General features: G+C 43.9%; 3 protein-coding genes across 4 annotated transcripts; all 3 read left to right on the top strand.

The window, feature by feature from the left end:
- Positions 1–1,603: 1,603 nt before the first annotated feature.
- Positions 1,604–5,201, top strand: LOC116207832 (carotene epsilon-monooxygenase, chloroplastic). Its single transcript, XM_031540925.1, has 9 exons — positions 1,604–2,296; positions 2,418–2,714; positions 2,806–3,003; positions 3,286–3,387; positions 3,524–3,664; positions 3,802–3,909; positions 4,044–4,126; positions 4,264–4,426; positions 4,613–5,201. Exons 1-9 carry the CDS (start codon positions 1,784–1,786, stop codon positions 4,676–4,678), a joined length of 1,671 nt encoding a protein of 556 aa, XP_031396785.1. The 5' UTR covers positions 1,604–1,783; the 3' UTR covers positions 4,679–5,201.
- Positions 5,202–5,876: 675 nt separating this feature from the next.
- On the top strand, positions 5,877–8,678 carry LOC116207834 (caffeic acid 3-O-methyltransferase). Its single transcript, XM_031540929.1, has 4 exons — positions 5,877–6,391; positions 6,592–6,931; positions 7,621–7,685; positions 8,171–8,678. Exons 1-4 carry the CDS (start codon positions 6,014–6,016, stop codon positions 8,468–8,470), a joined length of 1,083 nt encoding a protein of 360 aa, XP_031396789.1. The 5' UTR covers positions 5,877–6,013; the 3' UTR covers positions 8,471–8,678.
- Positions 8,679–9,374: 696 nt separating this feature from the next.
- LOC116207829 (myosin heavy chain, cardiac muscle isoform-like) lies at positions 9,375–14,674 on the top strand. Of its 2 annotated transcripts, XR_004156977.1 has the most exons (9): positions 9,375–9,687; positions 9,813–10,010; positions 10,143–10,265; positions 10,380–10,417; positions 10,508–10,682; positions 10,879–13,674; positions 13,889–14,073; positions 14,163–14,439; positions 14,572–14,674. XR_004156977.1 is itself a non-coding variant. In XM_031540922.1 (8 exons), exons 1-8 carry the CDS (start codon positions 9,607–9,609, stop codon positions 14,386–14,388), a joined length of 3,822 nt encoding a protein of 1,273 aa, XP_031396782.1. In that variant the 5' UTR covers positions 9,375–9,606; the 3' UTR covers positions 14,389–14,674. The 2 variants fall into 2 exon arrangements, 1 of the variants encoding a protein (XP_031396782.1); XM_031540922.1 differs by having other exon boundaries at positions 14,163–14,674.
- Positions 14,675–14,894: the final 220 nt, after the last annotated feature.

The raw sequence follows: 14,894 nt of genomic DNA, 5'->3' as shown, positions 1-14,894 counted from the left end.
GAGCTTGGAAAGGTGGTTGTGGTGTGGTGAGAAAGGAATAGGAATGGAGAAGAGATGGTAATGAAGATGAGAGAAACATAGCATGGAAGAGGAGAAGAAGTTGGTGAACTGAGGTGGGGAAAGTAAAAGAGGGAACAAGTTGGAGGTGAAGGAAGGAAGCTGAGAATTATAAAGATGATTGCTAGTGTGGTGATGGAGAGAGGCTGATCGTGGTTGTGGCATTAGTGATGGTGGAAAGAGGTGGCCGAAGAGATCCAAATGATGATGGAGATGGATGGTGTGAAGGAAAGGAGGAGAATGAAGGTGACATAGGTTAAGGAAAGATGGGGACGAAGCAAGTAGAGGATGAAAGGGAAGGTGGCTGAGGAAATGATAGGATTGAGAAGATATGGCTGAGGAAATGATAGGATTGAGAAGATATGGAGAATGGTAATGGAGGTGAAGTGAAAGGAAAATGTGGAGGGGATGGAAGAAGCAGTAGAGGAAGCAAGGGGGGGGGGGGGGGGGGGGGAGAGGGGAGGAAAGTAGGATGAGAGGGCAATAGGGTCTATGTGTGTGTTGCTCAGTGTGGGTATATGCATGTATATTTGTTGCCAAGTGAGAGGAAGAAAGAAGAAAGGTATAAAATGGATTGATGGTGATGGTCTAATGTGGATGAGCTGCAGAGGATGGGGATGGCAAGGGATGAGCATGGCAGTTGACCAAAAAGAAGAGTAAGAAAGAGGAAGAAGAAGAGAAGAGAGATGATTGTGACGAAAGAAAATGCTTAAAGGGCGTTTGGTTTCAGAGTTAAATTATGATTTCGTTTGATTTTAAAATTTTAAAAATTAAAATATAACCCATAAATTTTTAATTTTTTAAAAAATGCCCCAAGCTCTCTCTCTCTCCACACTCAACTCTCTCTCTCCTGCTCTTCCCATGCCCTTCCTCCCTCGATCGGTGAAGCTGGATGAGGACCAGATCACGGAGCTCCGTGAGATCTTTCGCTCCTTCGACAAGAACGGAGACAGCAGCCTCACCGAGCTCGAGCTCGACTCGCTCCTCCGGTCGGTCGGGCTCAAGCCCAGCCTCGAGCAGCTCGAGGCACTCACCCAGAAACCCTAAAACCAACAACGGCCCATGGACTTCTTCGAGTTCGTAGCCCTCGTGGCACCCTCAGTCCTCCCCAGCCCCTACAAGTCTCCCTACTCTGAGGAGCAGCTGAGGCAGATCTTCAAGCCGTTCAATCGGGATCGGGAAGGGACGATGAACAGTGTGGCTTGAGGAGGAAGACGATGAATAGTGTTATGGAGGGGAGAGAATGGGTGGGGCAAAATTGAGAAATTTTAAAAAGTGAGGGTTGTTTTGAAATTTAAAAAAATTTAGAGTTGAGTTAAAATCAAGATTTTAAAATTATATCAACAATCCAAACAGAGTCTTAATTTCTACCGCGCGAATTCCGTTTGTCTTGTTACAATTATTATTTGTCACGGCAACAAAATTAACGAACTTGGAGATGGATGCTAGATTGACTAAGGTCGAGAATTTGTGGCTAGATTTGAAAAAAATAAAGTTATTAGATTTGAAAATTTGGTGAAAGTTTATGGTTTTTGGCATAGTTCATCCTAAATCAGACTTAATATTGCGCCACGTCGGCGGGAATGGATGAGGCGGGGAAGAGCTCACTGTAGAGAGAGTCCACCGTCACTTCACCACCGGCTCCCGTGCTGCCGAGGATAGCCGGTCACAGGGCCGCAACCGCCCATTGTCCGTCGTAATTGCAACATTGTCGCCACCGGCAATCATGCTCCTCTCGCTATCTCCAGCTTCCTCTCTCCTCCCCGCCGCTCTGCGCCGCCCCGGGGCCTACCCTCCCGCCGTTTCCCGCCACTCTCTCGCCATAAAATCCGCCCTAAACAAGGACTCCCCCACCCCGAAGGCCGACAACGGCTCTCCCCCCTCCGCAGCTTCCAAGCCCAGCTCATGGGTCAGCCCCGACTGGCTCACCTCCCTCACCCGCTCCGTGACCCTGAGCGGCGCCGACGACTCCGGCATCCCGATCGCCAGCGCCAAGCTCGAGGACGTATCCGACCTCCTCGGGGGCGCCCTTTTCCTGCCGCTGTTCAAGTGGATGAACGAGTACGGGCCCGTCTACAGGCTCGCCGCTGGGCCCAGAAACTTTGTGGTGGTCAGCGACCCGGCCGTCGCCAAGCACGTGCTCAGGAACTACGGGAAGTACGCCAAGGGGCTCGTGTCCGAGGTTTCCGAGTTCCTCTTCGGTTCAGGCTTCGCCATTGCTGAGGGCCAACTGTGGACGGTAATGCTCCGTTAATCAAGTTCTGTTTTTTTTCCTGTAACAATGCCGTTTTTGCTACATTTTCTTTGTCTCGTGCCAAACATGGGATTAGTGTTGTAGCTCAGTGCTTTTCATCGGACAGGTGAGGCGGAGAGCGGTAGTTCCATCTCTTCACAAGAGGTACTTGTCGGTGATGGTCGATCGGGTGTTCTCCAAATGTGCAGAGAGATTGGTAGAAAAGGTCCAAACCGCTGCTATAAGCGGAACTCCAGTTAACATGGAAGAGACATTCTCCCAATTGACACTTGATGTTATCGGTCTATCGGTGTTCAACTGCAGTTTCGATTCGCTTACTGCTGATAGCCCTGTCATTGATGCAGTTTATACTGCTCTGAAAGAGGCCGAATTACGCTCCACGGATTTGTTACCCTACTGGAAGGCAGGCACATATTTTTTTGGATATTTCCAGTTTTCTTCTTTTATTAGATGCTCCGTGCAGATGTTTATTGATGAAGTTGTTGCTCTGGCAGATAAATTTTCTGTGTAAGATAATCCCGAGGCAAGTAAAAGCTGAAAAGGCGGTTGGAGTGATTAGGAAAACTGTGGAAGAGCTCATTGCAAAATGCAAAGAGATCGTAGAGACTGAGGGTGAAAGAATTGATAAAGAGGAATATGTCAATGAGTCTGACCCAAGCATCCTCCGCTTCTTGCTTGCCAGCAGAGAAGAGGTATGCTAGCACTGCACCTTATAACATATTCTACTTGAGGCACCATAACTTGTAGAAGAGCTTTTTTCCTATGTCTGTATTTCTGTTGCATTCTTCTATGTGTTTCGATGAATAAATTCAGTTTTCACATATTGTTGGCTGCTAGAGGATGAATAGTTTATATTGAAGAAGGGCCTTACTCGAAAGAATTGATTCATTTAAACATCCATATTTTTATTCTAATTATCTATTACTTTCAAGTCCCTGGCTTCCAATTAAACTGATTATTATAGCGGATTACAGGTGTCGAGTGTACAATTGCGGGATGATCTCTTATCCATGTTGGTTGCTGGTCACGAGACCACTGGTTCGGTTCTAACTTGGACTTTATATCTTTTAAGTAAGGTAAGTTTTTCATCTCTGAGTGCATAATTCTTCCATCTTCAAGTTAAATGTTGTGCTTGATCCCACCAATTTTGGGCCGATTATTTCTATAAATCCTTTTAAATTTCTGATGTTTCCGAACCTTTTCTTTTTGCAGGATGAATCGTCTCTAAAGAAAGCCCAAGAAGAGGTGGATAGAGTTCTACAAGGGAGGCTTCCTTCCAATGAGGATGTGAAACATTTGAAGTTCTTGACGTGTTGTATAAACGAGTCACTACGACTATACCCTCATCCTCCTGTAGGTTGCGACCCATTTCCTTCTAACTAATCCTTGATTGGATTAGGAACAAGAACTGGAGAAGCATTATTTATGTTTTGCCCCTATTGTTGTTTGCTTTGCCACTCAATTAGTTTCTCATATCGTGTATTCTTTAGGTTTTGATAAGACGAGCAACAGTTCCTGATGTGCTTCCTGGAGATTACAAGGTTGATGCTGGCCAAGATATAATGATTTCCGTATATAACATCCACCATTCTTCGAAGGTAGAATCCTGCTCTTTCATGTAGTTCATTTCAGGAAATTGCCATAAGGATGTAATATTGCATATAATGCATATGAAGTATCACTTGTTTGTCTCGAAATTTTTGACCACTTACTTCTGCGTAACAATTTCAAGGTCTGGGAGAGAGCTGAAGAATTTGTGCCAGAAAGATTCGACCGAGAAGGACCGCTGCCTAATGAAACCAATACAGACTTCAGGTCCCTTTCTTTTTGTTGAATCTTTTTGAATCCACTGAGCACTTTATGTAATGCTCATCAGACGTGGTGTCTACCATCTTTCTGAGACACGATCACGATCTTAACTAAGAGGACGAAGGTAAAAACAAAATTTGCAGGTTTATTCCATTCAGTGGAGGTCCACGGAAATGTGTCGGAGACCAGTTTGCTATGCTCGAAGCAATAGTTGCTCTCGCAGTTTTCTTACAAAGAATGAATTTCGAGCTTGTTCCTGATCAGAATATTGGAATGACAACTGGGGCTACAATACACACAACAAATGTAAGACATCTTATCCTTGTTATAATTTTCCCATCCATGTAAAAAAAGAAAAATCAAATAACATTTATTATCTTGAATGGATTGACTAGAACTTTGTGACTGCATAATGTCCTTTATTTATTTATTTATAAAGAAGTTATGTCGACGCCATAAAATGTTCCAACTCATAAGTGCATTTTGTTGCAGGGTTTGTACATGAAACTTAGCCAGAGGCTAACCGAGTATGCATTTGCATCATCTTCTTCTAGGTGAGCTGGTTAACCTGTATAGTTATGAAGAGGCTGAGGTCTTCTTGTGCGAAAGCTTCTGTGTCATTCACATTGATTCATTTCATTGATGAAGAAATTTGGAAACATATTCCCACGTTTTATGGGCAGAAGAAATCAGTGCTGCTTGTACACAAATTGTTTGATAAATTAAAGTCCATCAATAACTCCGAGCTCAAGATCACTGTCTTTACTTGCAGTGCACATCACCTTAAACATCCTCTAGGAACTTCTTACTCGTACCAAATCGCGTCAATATAATCTCGCAAGATTTCTTTTGCTTTTGTTTTTAATGAACAATTGCTAGTAGGGAATCCCTCTTGCTACATGGCCTGCCCATTTCGGTGTTCCACCAGACAGGTAATAAACTCGTAATATCTCGACCAGTTATCTCACGAAAGCTCTCGTGAACAAATTTGCAATGTACTCCTGCATATTTCTTTCCTGATGCGATGTTATTGTTACCATTCCAAAAACTGCATTATTGAGGTATGGTTGGTTGCGCTTTACTCGATAAGCATTTGGAAAGGATCTCTTTCGAGCCACCGGGCAAGTGCAATGTTTTTGCAAGGTCTAAAGGTGGTCTTTTTTGTGACGCCAATTTGCTTTCCAGAATATGCGACTGCTATAGAATATTGATCCCTCGGGTGATACCTTGAGATTCTGTTGGTTGCGAATAGTCATGGTAATGATGTATATGGCCAACCCGTGCGTCCACGTCCGCTCCGTCCACTTTGTTTTGTTTTTGTTTTAATTATTTGACAGGACTCCCAACCAATGGCGGACCGCCAGAAATGGTTGGGTTACTATAAAATAAAGATATATATATGTACCTGTCTTGTAATATTAACCAAAAAAAAAAAAAAGCATTGTAATATTTTTCCTTATAATTCGATAGCTCTAGGATGGCTCGCCACTGATGTCATATTGAATTATCGACGTACGATAAAATACAAATTTCTCATTTCATACTGGTCGATATAATATATATATATATATATTACGTACTCTATTCTATTGACACAGCAATGCATTGATTGCTACTGTTTTTGTGGTCCACAAGTTCAAGGGAGATTTTATCTTGTTCTTGGGTGTCCGTTTCTAGCCCCATGTAGCTATCGTATCGACATTTGGTATCATGAGTAGTCGAATTTATATATATATATATATATATTTTTAAAATCGCACTGTAAAAGTCACCAACAAACCAAAAGGCTGCTTGCCGCAGCTCAGCTAATCGTTCATTCATCCCCACCATAGAAAGAAGAGGGTCATCCAAACAACAGGAGTTGTCCCCGAGCTCATACCGTACGACACAGCCATGGCGGACGAGACCTCGGATAGACGGAATCAAGCCCGCATTAAGATCCTCGAGCTCGCCAACATGATCAGCGTCCCCATGTCCCTCAACGCCGCCGTCCGCCTCAAGGTCCCCGACGCCATCTGGGCCGGCGGCTCCAACTCCCCACTCTCCGCCTCCCAGATCCTCGCCGTGATCCGCTCCTCCTCCTCCTCCTCTTCCGGCGGTGACCCTGAGAACCTGCAGCGGATCCTCCGAATGCTGGCCAGCTACGGCGTGTTCGAGGAGCACCTCGTCGGTTCTGGCGAGAGGAAGTACTCTCTCACGGACGTCGGGAAGACGCTCGTCACCGACGCCAACGGCCTGTCCTACGCCGACTACGTGCTCCAGCACCACCAGGTTCACTGTCAACATCCTCCGTCGCCGAATGCGAAAATAAGCTTCTTATTTTTTCCCCCCGAATTTTCGTAAAATTACTACTTGCAATTGCATTGGGATCGGGCGAATTAATTTATTCAATCACTTTGGGAAAACGGATTACCTGATCCTCGTGAAGCCCATAATGTAATCACCTAACGAGTTGTCGGCGCTTGGGGCAGGACGAGCTGCTGAAAGCGTGGCCGTTAGTTCACGAGGCGGTGCTGGACCCCTCGGTGGAGCCCTTCGCGCGGGCCAACGGGGAGCCGGCGTACTCTTACTACGGGAAGAAGCCAGAGATGAACGTGCTGATGCTTAGGGCGATGTCGGGGTTGTCGGTGCCGTTCATGAGGGCGGTACTGGACAGCGGCTACGACGGGTTCGCCGGAGTTAAGAGATTGGTGGATGTGGGCGGCAGCGCAGGCGACTGCCTCCGCATGATCATGGGGAAGCACCCCAACGTGACTGAAGGAATCAACTTTGATCTGCCCGAGGTCGTTGCTAAGGCTCCCTCTATTCCGGGTGAGATTCTGATGTCCTCACGTTCTGACCGTCATTTCCCAGTATAATGTACGGTGTATCTATTTAGTTATATTATTCACTGAATTTGGCGTATGGCTGCTTGCGAAACTCGAAGTCTTGCCTAGAACAATTCCTAGCTCATAACATGGTCCGTTATATGGTCGGGATCAAACTGTTGAGGTCCGGAGTCAAATTAATCTGACCTCATATGATGGTCCAGATTAAATCTGCACGGACAACGTACCTGATCATGATTGCATGAACATGTAGAGGTTGATCATGGACCGGAATTGTTCATCAAACCCGATACGGTGATAATGGCCCGAACCGATGGCCGAATCTATATTCTGGAGTAGGATATAGGCTTAGGCTTGCCCATCAACTAGGCCCTTGTTTTCCCACAGTTGAGCTGCCTATGTGCTACTTCAATTGAAAATCTGGCCCAACTAGTGATTTCATTCAAACGGGTCCCTCTCCTATAGGAAAGATGCATCACAATACCATCTCCCAGTGCACCACATAATAGGTACGGTGAGGAAGATATGGGTCGGGTAGATCGGACAGTTTGACGTCTCACAGTTTAGTATTTTTTTCGAAACTAAATCATTTCAGATTTTTCTTCAGAATGACGTGACATGAAACAATAATGGTATGTATGGAGGGAACATGAAATTTTCTCTTTTCTGCAGGGGTGACTCATGTTGGAGGTGACATGTTCGAGTTCATCCCTACCGGCGATGCCATCTTCATGAAGGTGCTTCTCTCCCCAATCCTAATCAACTCTAAAGTAACATTCATCAGTCGTCTTCTTGAGTAACCAAGCCTAGCGATTTCGTAACGGCGTCATGAAACCGTGCCGTACATACTTAATTGTCTAGTTCCATCTTGGGGCTAAGCAGGCCGGTTGGTCCAGGTACTAGCTGGAAAACTTTGAGGTTGGGCCCCTTTGAGCTTTTTTAGGTACACCAGCCTAACATAAAATCTTCATTAAGTGAAGTTTTTGACTTATCGCGAAGTGGATGCTCCTAACACATTTTGTTGGCTCATGCTTGCTTTTAGCTCACTCCATTTTGATTTGTTTATATTTCTGTCATCCCATCCAGTTTTTGGTGCGTCGCGTTTGCCCTTAATTGAGAAACATATAATTCATCAGATCTTTTAGTCCTGCAATCTATCAGTTTTTCTCCCTTTGAGACATAATGCTAGCTTATGACATTACTTTGTTTGAACGTTTATCAGTGGATCTTAACGACGTGGACCGATGACGAGGTCAAGTCGATCATGGAAAACTGTTGCAAGGCTCTCCCTGCTGGCGGGAAGCTGATTGCATGCGAGCCAGTTCTGCCGAAAGTCTCCGACGACAGTCATCGGACGCGGGCCCTTCTCGAGGGAGACATCTTTGTGATGACGATTTATCGGACCAAGGGGAAGCACCGCACGGAGGAGGAATTCCGAAAGCTCGGTCAACTCGCGGGCTTCCCCCATTTCCGTGCATTGTACATCGATTATTTCTACACAGTGCTTGAATTCCAGAAGTAATTGATAGGAAGGAGAAAGCCCTAGTCGCAAATGCCCCTTTTATTCGCGAGGAATAAAGAACATGGATGACAGTACAATTAATATTTCGATTTTATTACTGATCCATTCCCTGCATCTTCAAGCACATTCTATCCTTGTCTGATGCTATGATGAAAAAATACCGATCAAGAGGTCCGGGTTTCAATTTAATGCTACATTCTTCTTCTAATCGTGGAACAGTTATTCTTAACATATATTTCTTTTGGTGCACTAATCTATCCTTTCCAAACATTGATATCCAAAAACATGGAGAAAACAATGTCTACGGTGATTAAGAAGTTGGTTTATTTGTGCTAAATTGTATATCTTAGTATGCGCTAGCAAAGGCTTTGGTAGCATCTTACCATCTGAGAAGAAGACAAGAAGATAGAGAAATTTGGGGAAGGAGAAAACAATGTTTCGCAGATCATAAGCAATCGGGGAAACATTCGATTGCCTCAAAGGAGAGACCCCGTCAGTAGCTGTTAACTTTCTTGGATTTGTGCCATGAAAAATCCTCGTCTTAGAAAGACTTCGATTTTCTCTCTACTAGGTGAGCATGGCATATACTTCTCCAAGCTGATAATAGCAATGACCATAAACAATATGGTCATTACAATCTCAGACAGTTACAGGTAATAAAAAATAAAAAAGGATATCACGGTATCGTTTGATTCCTCAGCATTGATCTATATGATCTTAATTTCGATAAGTCATTCATCGATGTTTCAAACAATCGGTTGTGCAGCTCTTTGCTTTTCTCTCTCACTCTGTGTCTCCAGCAGACAAAGTTTGGTAATTTGGTGCAGTTGAAGGACCGTAGAAAGATAAACAGCAACCTGTTAACAATGACCACTTAGCTAACATCTCACCCCCACCTTCTCCCCTGTCTTTGCTTTGTTACCTTCACAAGCATTCTTTGATCTCTTCGTCAGTTCTCTCTCTCTCTCTCTCTCTCTCTCTTCAGGCCTCCCTCCCTCTCACTCTCTCTCTCTCGATCTCGTCCTGTTTGTTCGGAGTTGGTAGCGCCAAATGGCGGATTCATATCCCTGCCACTGATATCTTCCGACTGTCTGGCCCAAAGAAAAACCATCTGCAGTTTGAGGAAAGAGACAACAATGTTCAAGCTGAACAGGAACAGGGCAGCTAAATCGGGGGAGAGGGTCGACTTCAAGTTCTATCAGCTCAAGGCTCTCCAGGTAAACTCACTTTCTGTTTCTCGAGTTCGTGATTGTATACATTTTACTGGCTTGCTTCGTTCCCAAGTAAAACCTTGTAGTTATGGCCAGTAGGAAATGTCCTTGCTGTATATTGTGGTGTTTAGGTTCCAAAAGGATGGGACAAGCTCTTTGTGTCAATTATCTCAGTAGAGACCGGGAAAACAATTACAAAGTCGAGCAAGGCATCGGTACGGAACGGAACTTGCCAATGGACTGAGAATATAGCAGAATCTATATGGGTTCCGCAGGAGGATTCCTCGAAGGAATTGGAAGATTGCCTCTACAAGCTCGTCGTGGCAATGGTAAAACTTAAGCTTTCTGCTAGATGATTATTGATTGCATTTCTTTATATTTCGGTTATTAAATGCTAAGTGTTCTGAAAAATTTTTCTTTATCAAATTCCATTTCATCTGTTGTTTCGTGATTTATCAAAGGGATCAGCGAGATCAGGCATTCTGGGAGAGGCTACAATCAACATCACAAGTTATGTGAAATCGAGTGCGACATCAACTGTTTCAATCCCCTTGAAAAAGTGTAATCACGGGACAGTGCTTCAAGTAAGTCGGACAATAATACTCATGCATTCATAAACCTGTTAGCCTTCTTAATTTTTATGTGATATTGCATATGGACAAAATCATCAATTTTATGTTCATATGGCGTCTTTGCAGGTCAAAATTCACTGCCTGACACCACAAACAAAGCTCAGGTCCTCAAATAGTGTTTCATCGTTGGTCCAACTTCCATCAGCCTATTCGACATTGTTATATATATGTTAGGTATTGATTCTGTGTTTCAGGGACGATGAATCTAAAGGGACCAATTCAAGCATTGAAGACTCAAATCCGAACAGCCTCGAGGAGGATATCAAGTCTGATGAAGGGCCTGGGAGTAAATCGCCAGGAGGTGGCACTGACTCTTACATGAGCAAGGAGCTTGGTTCAAGTTCACGGCCAGAAGAGCTTAGGAGTCAGGTAAAACATATACACGTAGGCCATGTTTGATTCTGATAGGCAGTGCTAGAATGGATGGAATCACGGCGAGAGACTGTCTGAACCACTCAATAGAAAATACTAAAGCTTTAGTTGTCAACTGCACAGATCTGCACCAAACATCAGTCTCAGAGCTTTCTTTGTAATGGGTTGACGTGCTCCTCTTATGTCTCTGTAGGAAACAACTCTCTCCTCATTTGACTCTCGTCGTAGCTCGGAGTGGCCAGAAATATATTCCCCGCTAAGGAAGAAGTTTCCCCGTGAAAACAATGTAGGTGGTGGAGCAAATAACTTCAATGGCCGCGAAGATTCGACGCACTCTTACGGGGTAGAAGATGCTTCGCAGTCGAATAGTTTATATGGTAATGCACAGACCATAGATTCAGGAAAATTCGGTCCGTCATCTTTGAGAATTCCCAGTTCTTCAAAGGACCTTCTAGAAGCTGCAGAGAACACCATAGAAGCGCTTCGATCTGAAGCGAAAATGTGGGAGAGAAACTCCCAGAAACTGATGCTTGATGTGGATATTTTAAGAAAGGAATTCTCTGATCAGTCAAAGAAGCGGGTGAGCCTGGAGATTGAGCTCTCAGAAGCTAATGCAGATCGTGACGGGCTGAGAAAGGAAGTTGAGAGGATGAAGCTTTTGGTTGAGAAGCACGCAGTGGAAGAATCACAAGGAAACCAAAATGAAGGTGCGACGCCTATTCAGAAGGAGTTGGAGGAAGAGATTAGATTTCAGAAGGAAACCAATTCTATTTTGGCTCTTCAGTTGAGTAGGAGCCAAGAATCGAACATCGAGCTTGTTTCTGTTCTTCAAGAGATGGAAGAGACATTGGAGAAGCAGAAGGTCGAGCTCGAAGATCTTAAGTTGGAGCTTTCAAAGTACAATGACATGGAACAATCCCTGCTGCACAAATTAGCGGACGAAAAGGCAAAAGTTGCAAGGGAAATTAAGGAAGAATATGGGCAAAAACTATTAGCTCAAGAAGAGGAAGTCAGAAGTTTAAGAGCGAAGATAACGGAACTAACCGACCAGAGGCAAAGAGAGGAATCATCAGAGAGAGGCAACAAAGAGTGCTTGGTTAAAGAAATTGAACTCTTGAAGGAAAAACTTCAGGAGCTTGAAAGGGACTGCAATGAGCTCACGGAGGAAAATTTGGACCTCTTGTATAAGCTCAAGGAGATGAACAATGGTTCTGTGCAGGGAACAGTTCAGTCATATGAACTCATGTCATGTGAATACTCGACGAAATCTGTGAGCAGCTCGGACCATGAAATTCAGGTAGTGAAGGAGAGCTATGACAGTTACGATGAATCAATTCGAGAGCTTGAGGGCTTGAAGCTGGATCTCGAGAGTAAGAATAGAGAACTTGGCAAGGAGTTGATTGAGCAGAAAGCTGAGAGAGAGAAGCTCGAAGAGAGGTTGAGGGCAAGAGAAGCGGAGATTGAAGATCTAAAAGCGATGGTCTCGGATCTTGAGAATGAAAGGGCTCGGCTTGAGGAAGATTTGCAGACAATGCAGAGAGAAAGCGATGTAACTTTTAAGTGCTTGAGTGATCTGCAGAACGATTTGAATGTCCTAAGTAGCAGCTTTGATTCTCATGTCTCCGCAAATAGAATCCTCGAGACGAAGTCTTCTGAATTAGAGAGCCGAAAACGTGAATTGGAAGTACATCTGGTTGAGCTTGAGAGAAACAACAAAGAGTTGATGGCCAGCATGTCAGGCTTCGAAACTGAACTAAGGAGCACTCGACGAGAACGTGATGCCCTTGTAGAAGAAGTAGGTTCTCTCCGGAAGTTGACTGAAGAGTTCAAGAAACAGAATCTTGAGCTGCATGAGGTCCATCTGAGATTAGAGTCTAACTTGGAGGAACTAAGGGACGGATTTGCTGCCAAGGCCAAAGTGTTGGAGGATAACCTATCCTTTATCATGGAAGATGTTTCGTTGGAAGAGGAGAAACTGCTTTCGAGATTAGTTGCTCTTCTCAATGAAGACAGGAAACGTGAGGAGGAACTCGTTCAGGCAGAACAAGTATTCAATCAGTTCTATGTAGATAAATCGATCGAAATTGAAAATCTTCAGAAGGAGGTCAAGGAACTGAGGGAGAAGATTTTGGAAGTTCAAAATGAGAGGGATAAATTAGTATCCCAGGCTGCAGATGAGATATCGAAGGTATCAGCAGACAAAGCTGAACTGGAGATTTCTTTTCAAGAGATTCAATCTCTGATAGCAGCGAAAGAGAATGAGTTCGACACCATGAGATCGGAGTCAGAGAACAAAGTTAAAGGCCTAATGGAGGATGTTGCTGCCTTGAGACAGGACAGGGAGAAATTATCGAAGCTGTTGGAGAGTAGAAGATTAGGTGAAGAGAAGCTACGGACTATGATTAATGAGCTCGAGCTGAGGCTTACTGTTTCTGAATATGAGAGGCAACAAATGACGGGCAAAACCGCCGACTTGAAGGTCCAACTGCAGGAAATCGTGCAACTCAAGAATGAGCTTGGTGAAGCCAAATCAGATAAGGAGAAGCTTGAAGCTGATTTTAATTTGATTGTGGGGGAACTTGAAGAACTGAAACGGGAGAGAAATGCAGGTTTGGAGAAAATTTCCAACTTAGAGGAGCTAGTCAGGGTGCTGGAAGATTACAAACATGTGAAAACCTCGTTGGAGGAAAAGCTCGTTCGGTTAGAGAGTGAGCTAGCAGCGAACGAGGCAGTGCTTGCTGAGGCTATGGAAGTCAGGAGTGAGCTTAGTCGGGTTCGGAAAGAAAGCAGGCAATTCCAGCAGACAATGAAGAAACTGGAAGAAGAGAGGGATGAGTATTCAGTCAAATCTCGAGCCCTCGAAGAGGCATTGAAGGCGGTTAAGGAAGAGAAGAAGAATCAGAAGTATTCAAGTGGTTTGAGGAACACGAGTGCATCGAAGGTTATTAACAGAATTAGTCCGATGAGTGAAGCTACCAATCACTCAAAGGTTTGTGTACTGTTCAATTCCTTTGTTTCATTTCGGGATTCCGGTTTTCTGTTTTATCTTGTGAAAATCGTGCCTGAATTTCCCTTTCATGCTTTTGTAAAGCATCGGATCTTCCTGAGACAAAAAAACCTAAGCAGGTTGTAATTTCTAGAGGTATGAAATCATTGGACTGATTACTATATCATTTTTTTTTTCCCTCTTTTCATTTCGATAGAATGAGACTTCAAGAAGTGCAAGTAAGCAGCGAGATGCTAGGAGAAAGCCGCTCCCTAAGGGCAGTCAAGTCCTGGAAGTTGCAAGAGATCAACAGAGTCCCTCAAATGCAAGTTACGCGAGTGATCAAAGCTTCTTAACAGAGATTGCTGAGACAGACGACACCTGCGAGGCTCCTCACAGCGGGTAAAAATATAATATTGCAATTCTGCTTTACCTTGAGAAGCCGTAGTTTTTGAGTTTATCTCATGATGATTTCCTGATAAATATTGCAGGCTATTCTCAGATGCCGTGGATTCAGCTAGAAAATCAACTCCTGAAGGTGAAGTGGTCACAAAGGAAAAATTTGAGCGCACGAAATCTTCGCTGGAGTCAGAGTTAATAGAGCTTCGGGAACGGTATTCCCAGATGAGCCTCAGATATGCTGAGGTGGAAGCTCAGAGAGAGGAACTTGTGATGAAGCTGAAGGCTGCTCGGAGCGCAAAGAGATGGTTCTCTTGAAGCAGAGCAACCTCTCCATATCATGTTTCTTCTTTCTCCTCACCATGCATTGTCCGTAATATCTTTCCTTACTGATGATCTTCGATAATCTATAATACACACACATACACACACACAATTTCTAGCAGCAAAAAATAACTGTAAGAATGATACCGATGGAATTGGCTTTCCTTTTGTGATCAGGAAAATAAAGACATTTTCATCATCAATACATATCGAGTGATAAGTACTTCTCCGGGTACTGTAAAAGTAAAGGTAAATGAAACGTGAGTTTTTTCCTTCGAAATCATTTGTCGACGTATTCAATACTAACCTGTTACCTGGTGAATTCTTATACTTTTGTGTGAACGTTCTTATTCAAGTGCCATATTTCTCGAGCATCTCTGAGTTCTTTTTGCAAAAACATTCTATTACTTCAGCAGAAAGAGTGAAGCTTTCTTACGTAAATTGACCAGCATCGAATGCTTCCTGGGAGGGAATCTTGCTGTAGGAATCATTCCAATGGA

Source organism: Punica granatum, chromosome 5 (assembly GCF_007655135.1).
Source record: "Punica granatum isolate Tunisia-2019 chromosome 5, ASM765513v2, whole genome shotgun sequence".
In the NCBI taxonomy this organism is placed as follows: Eukaryota; Viridiplantae; Streptophyta; class Magnoliopsida; order Myrtales; family Lythraceae; genus Punica; species Punica granatum.
This window is presented reverse-complemented; position numbering and strand designations above follow the sequence as displayed.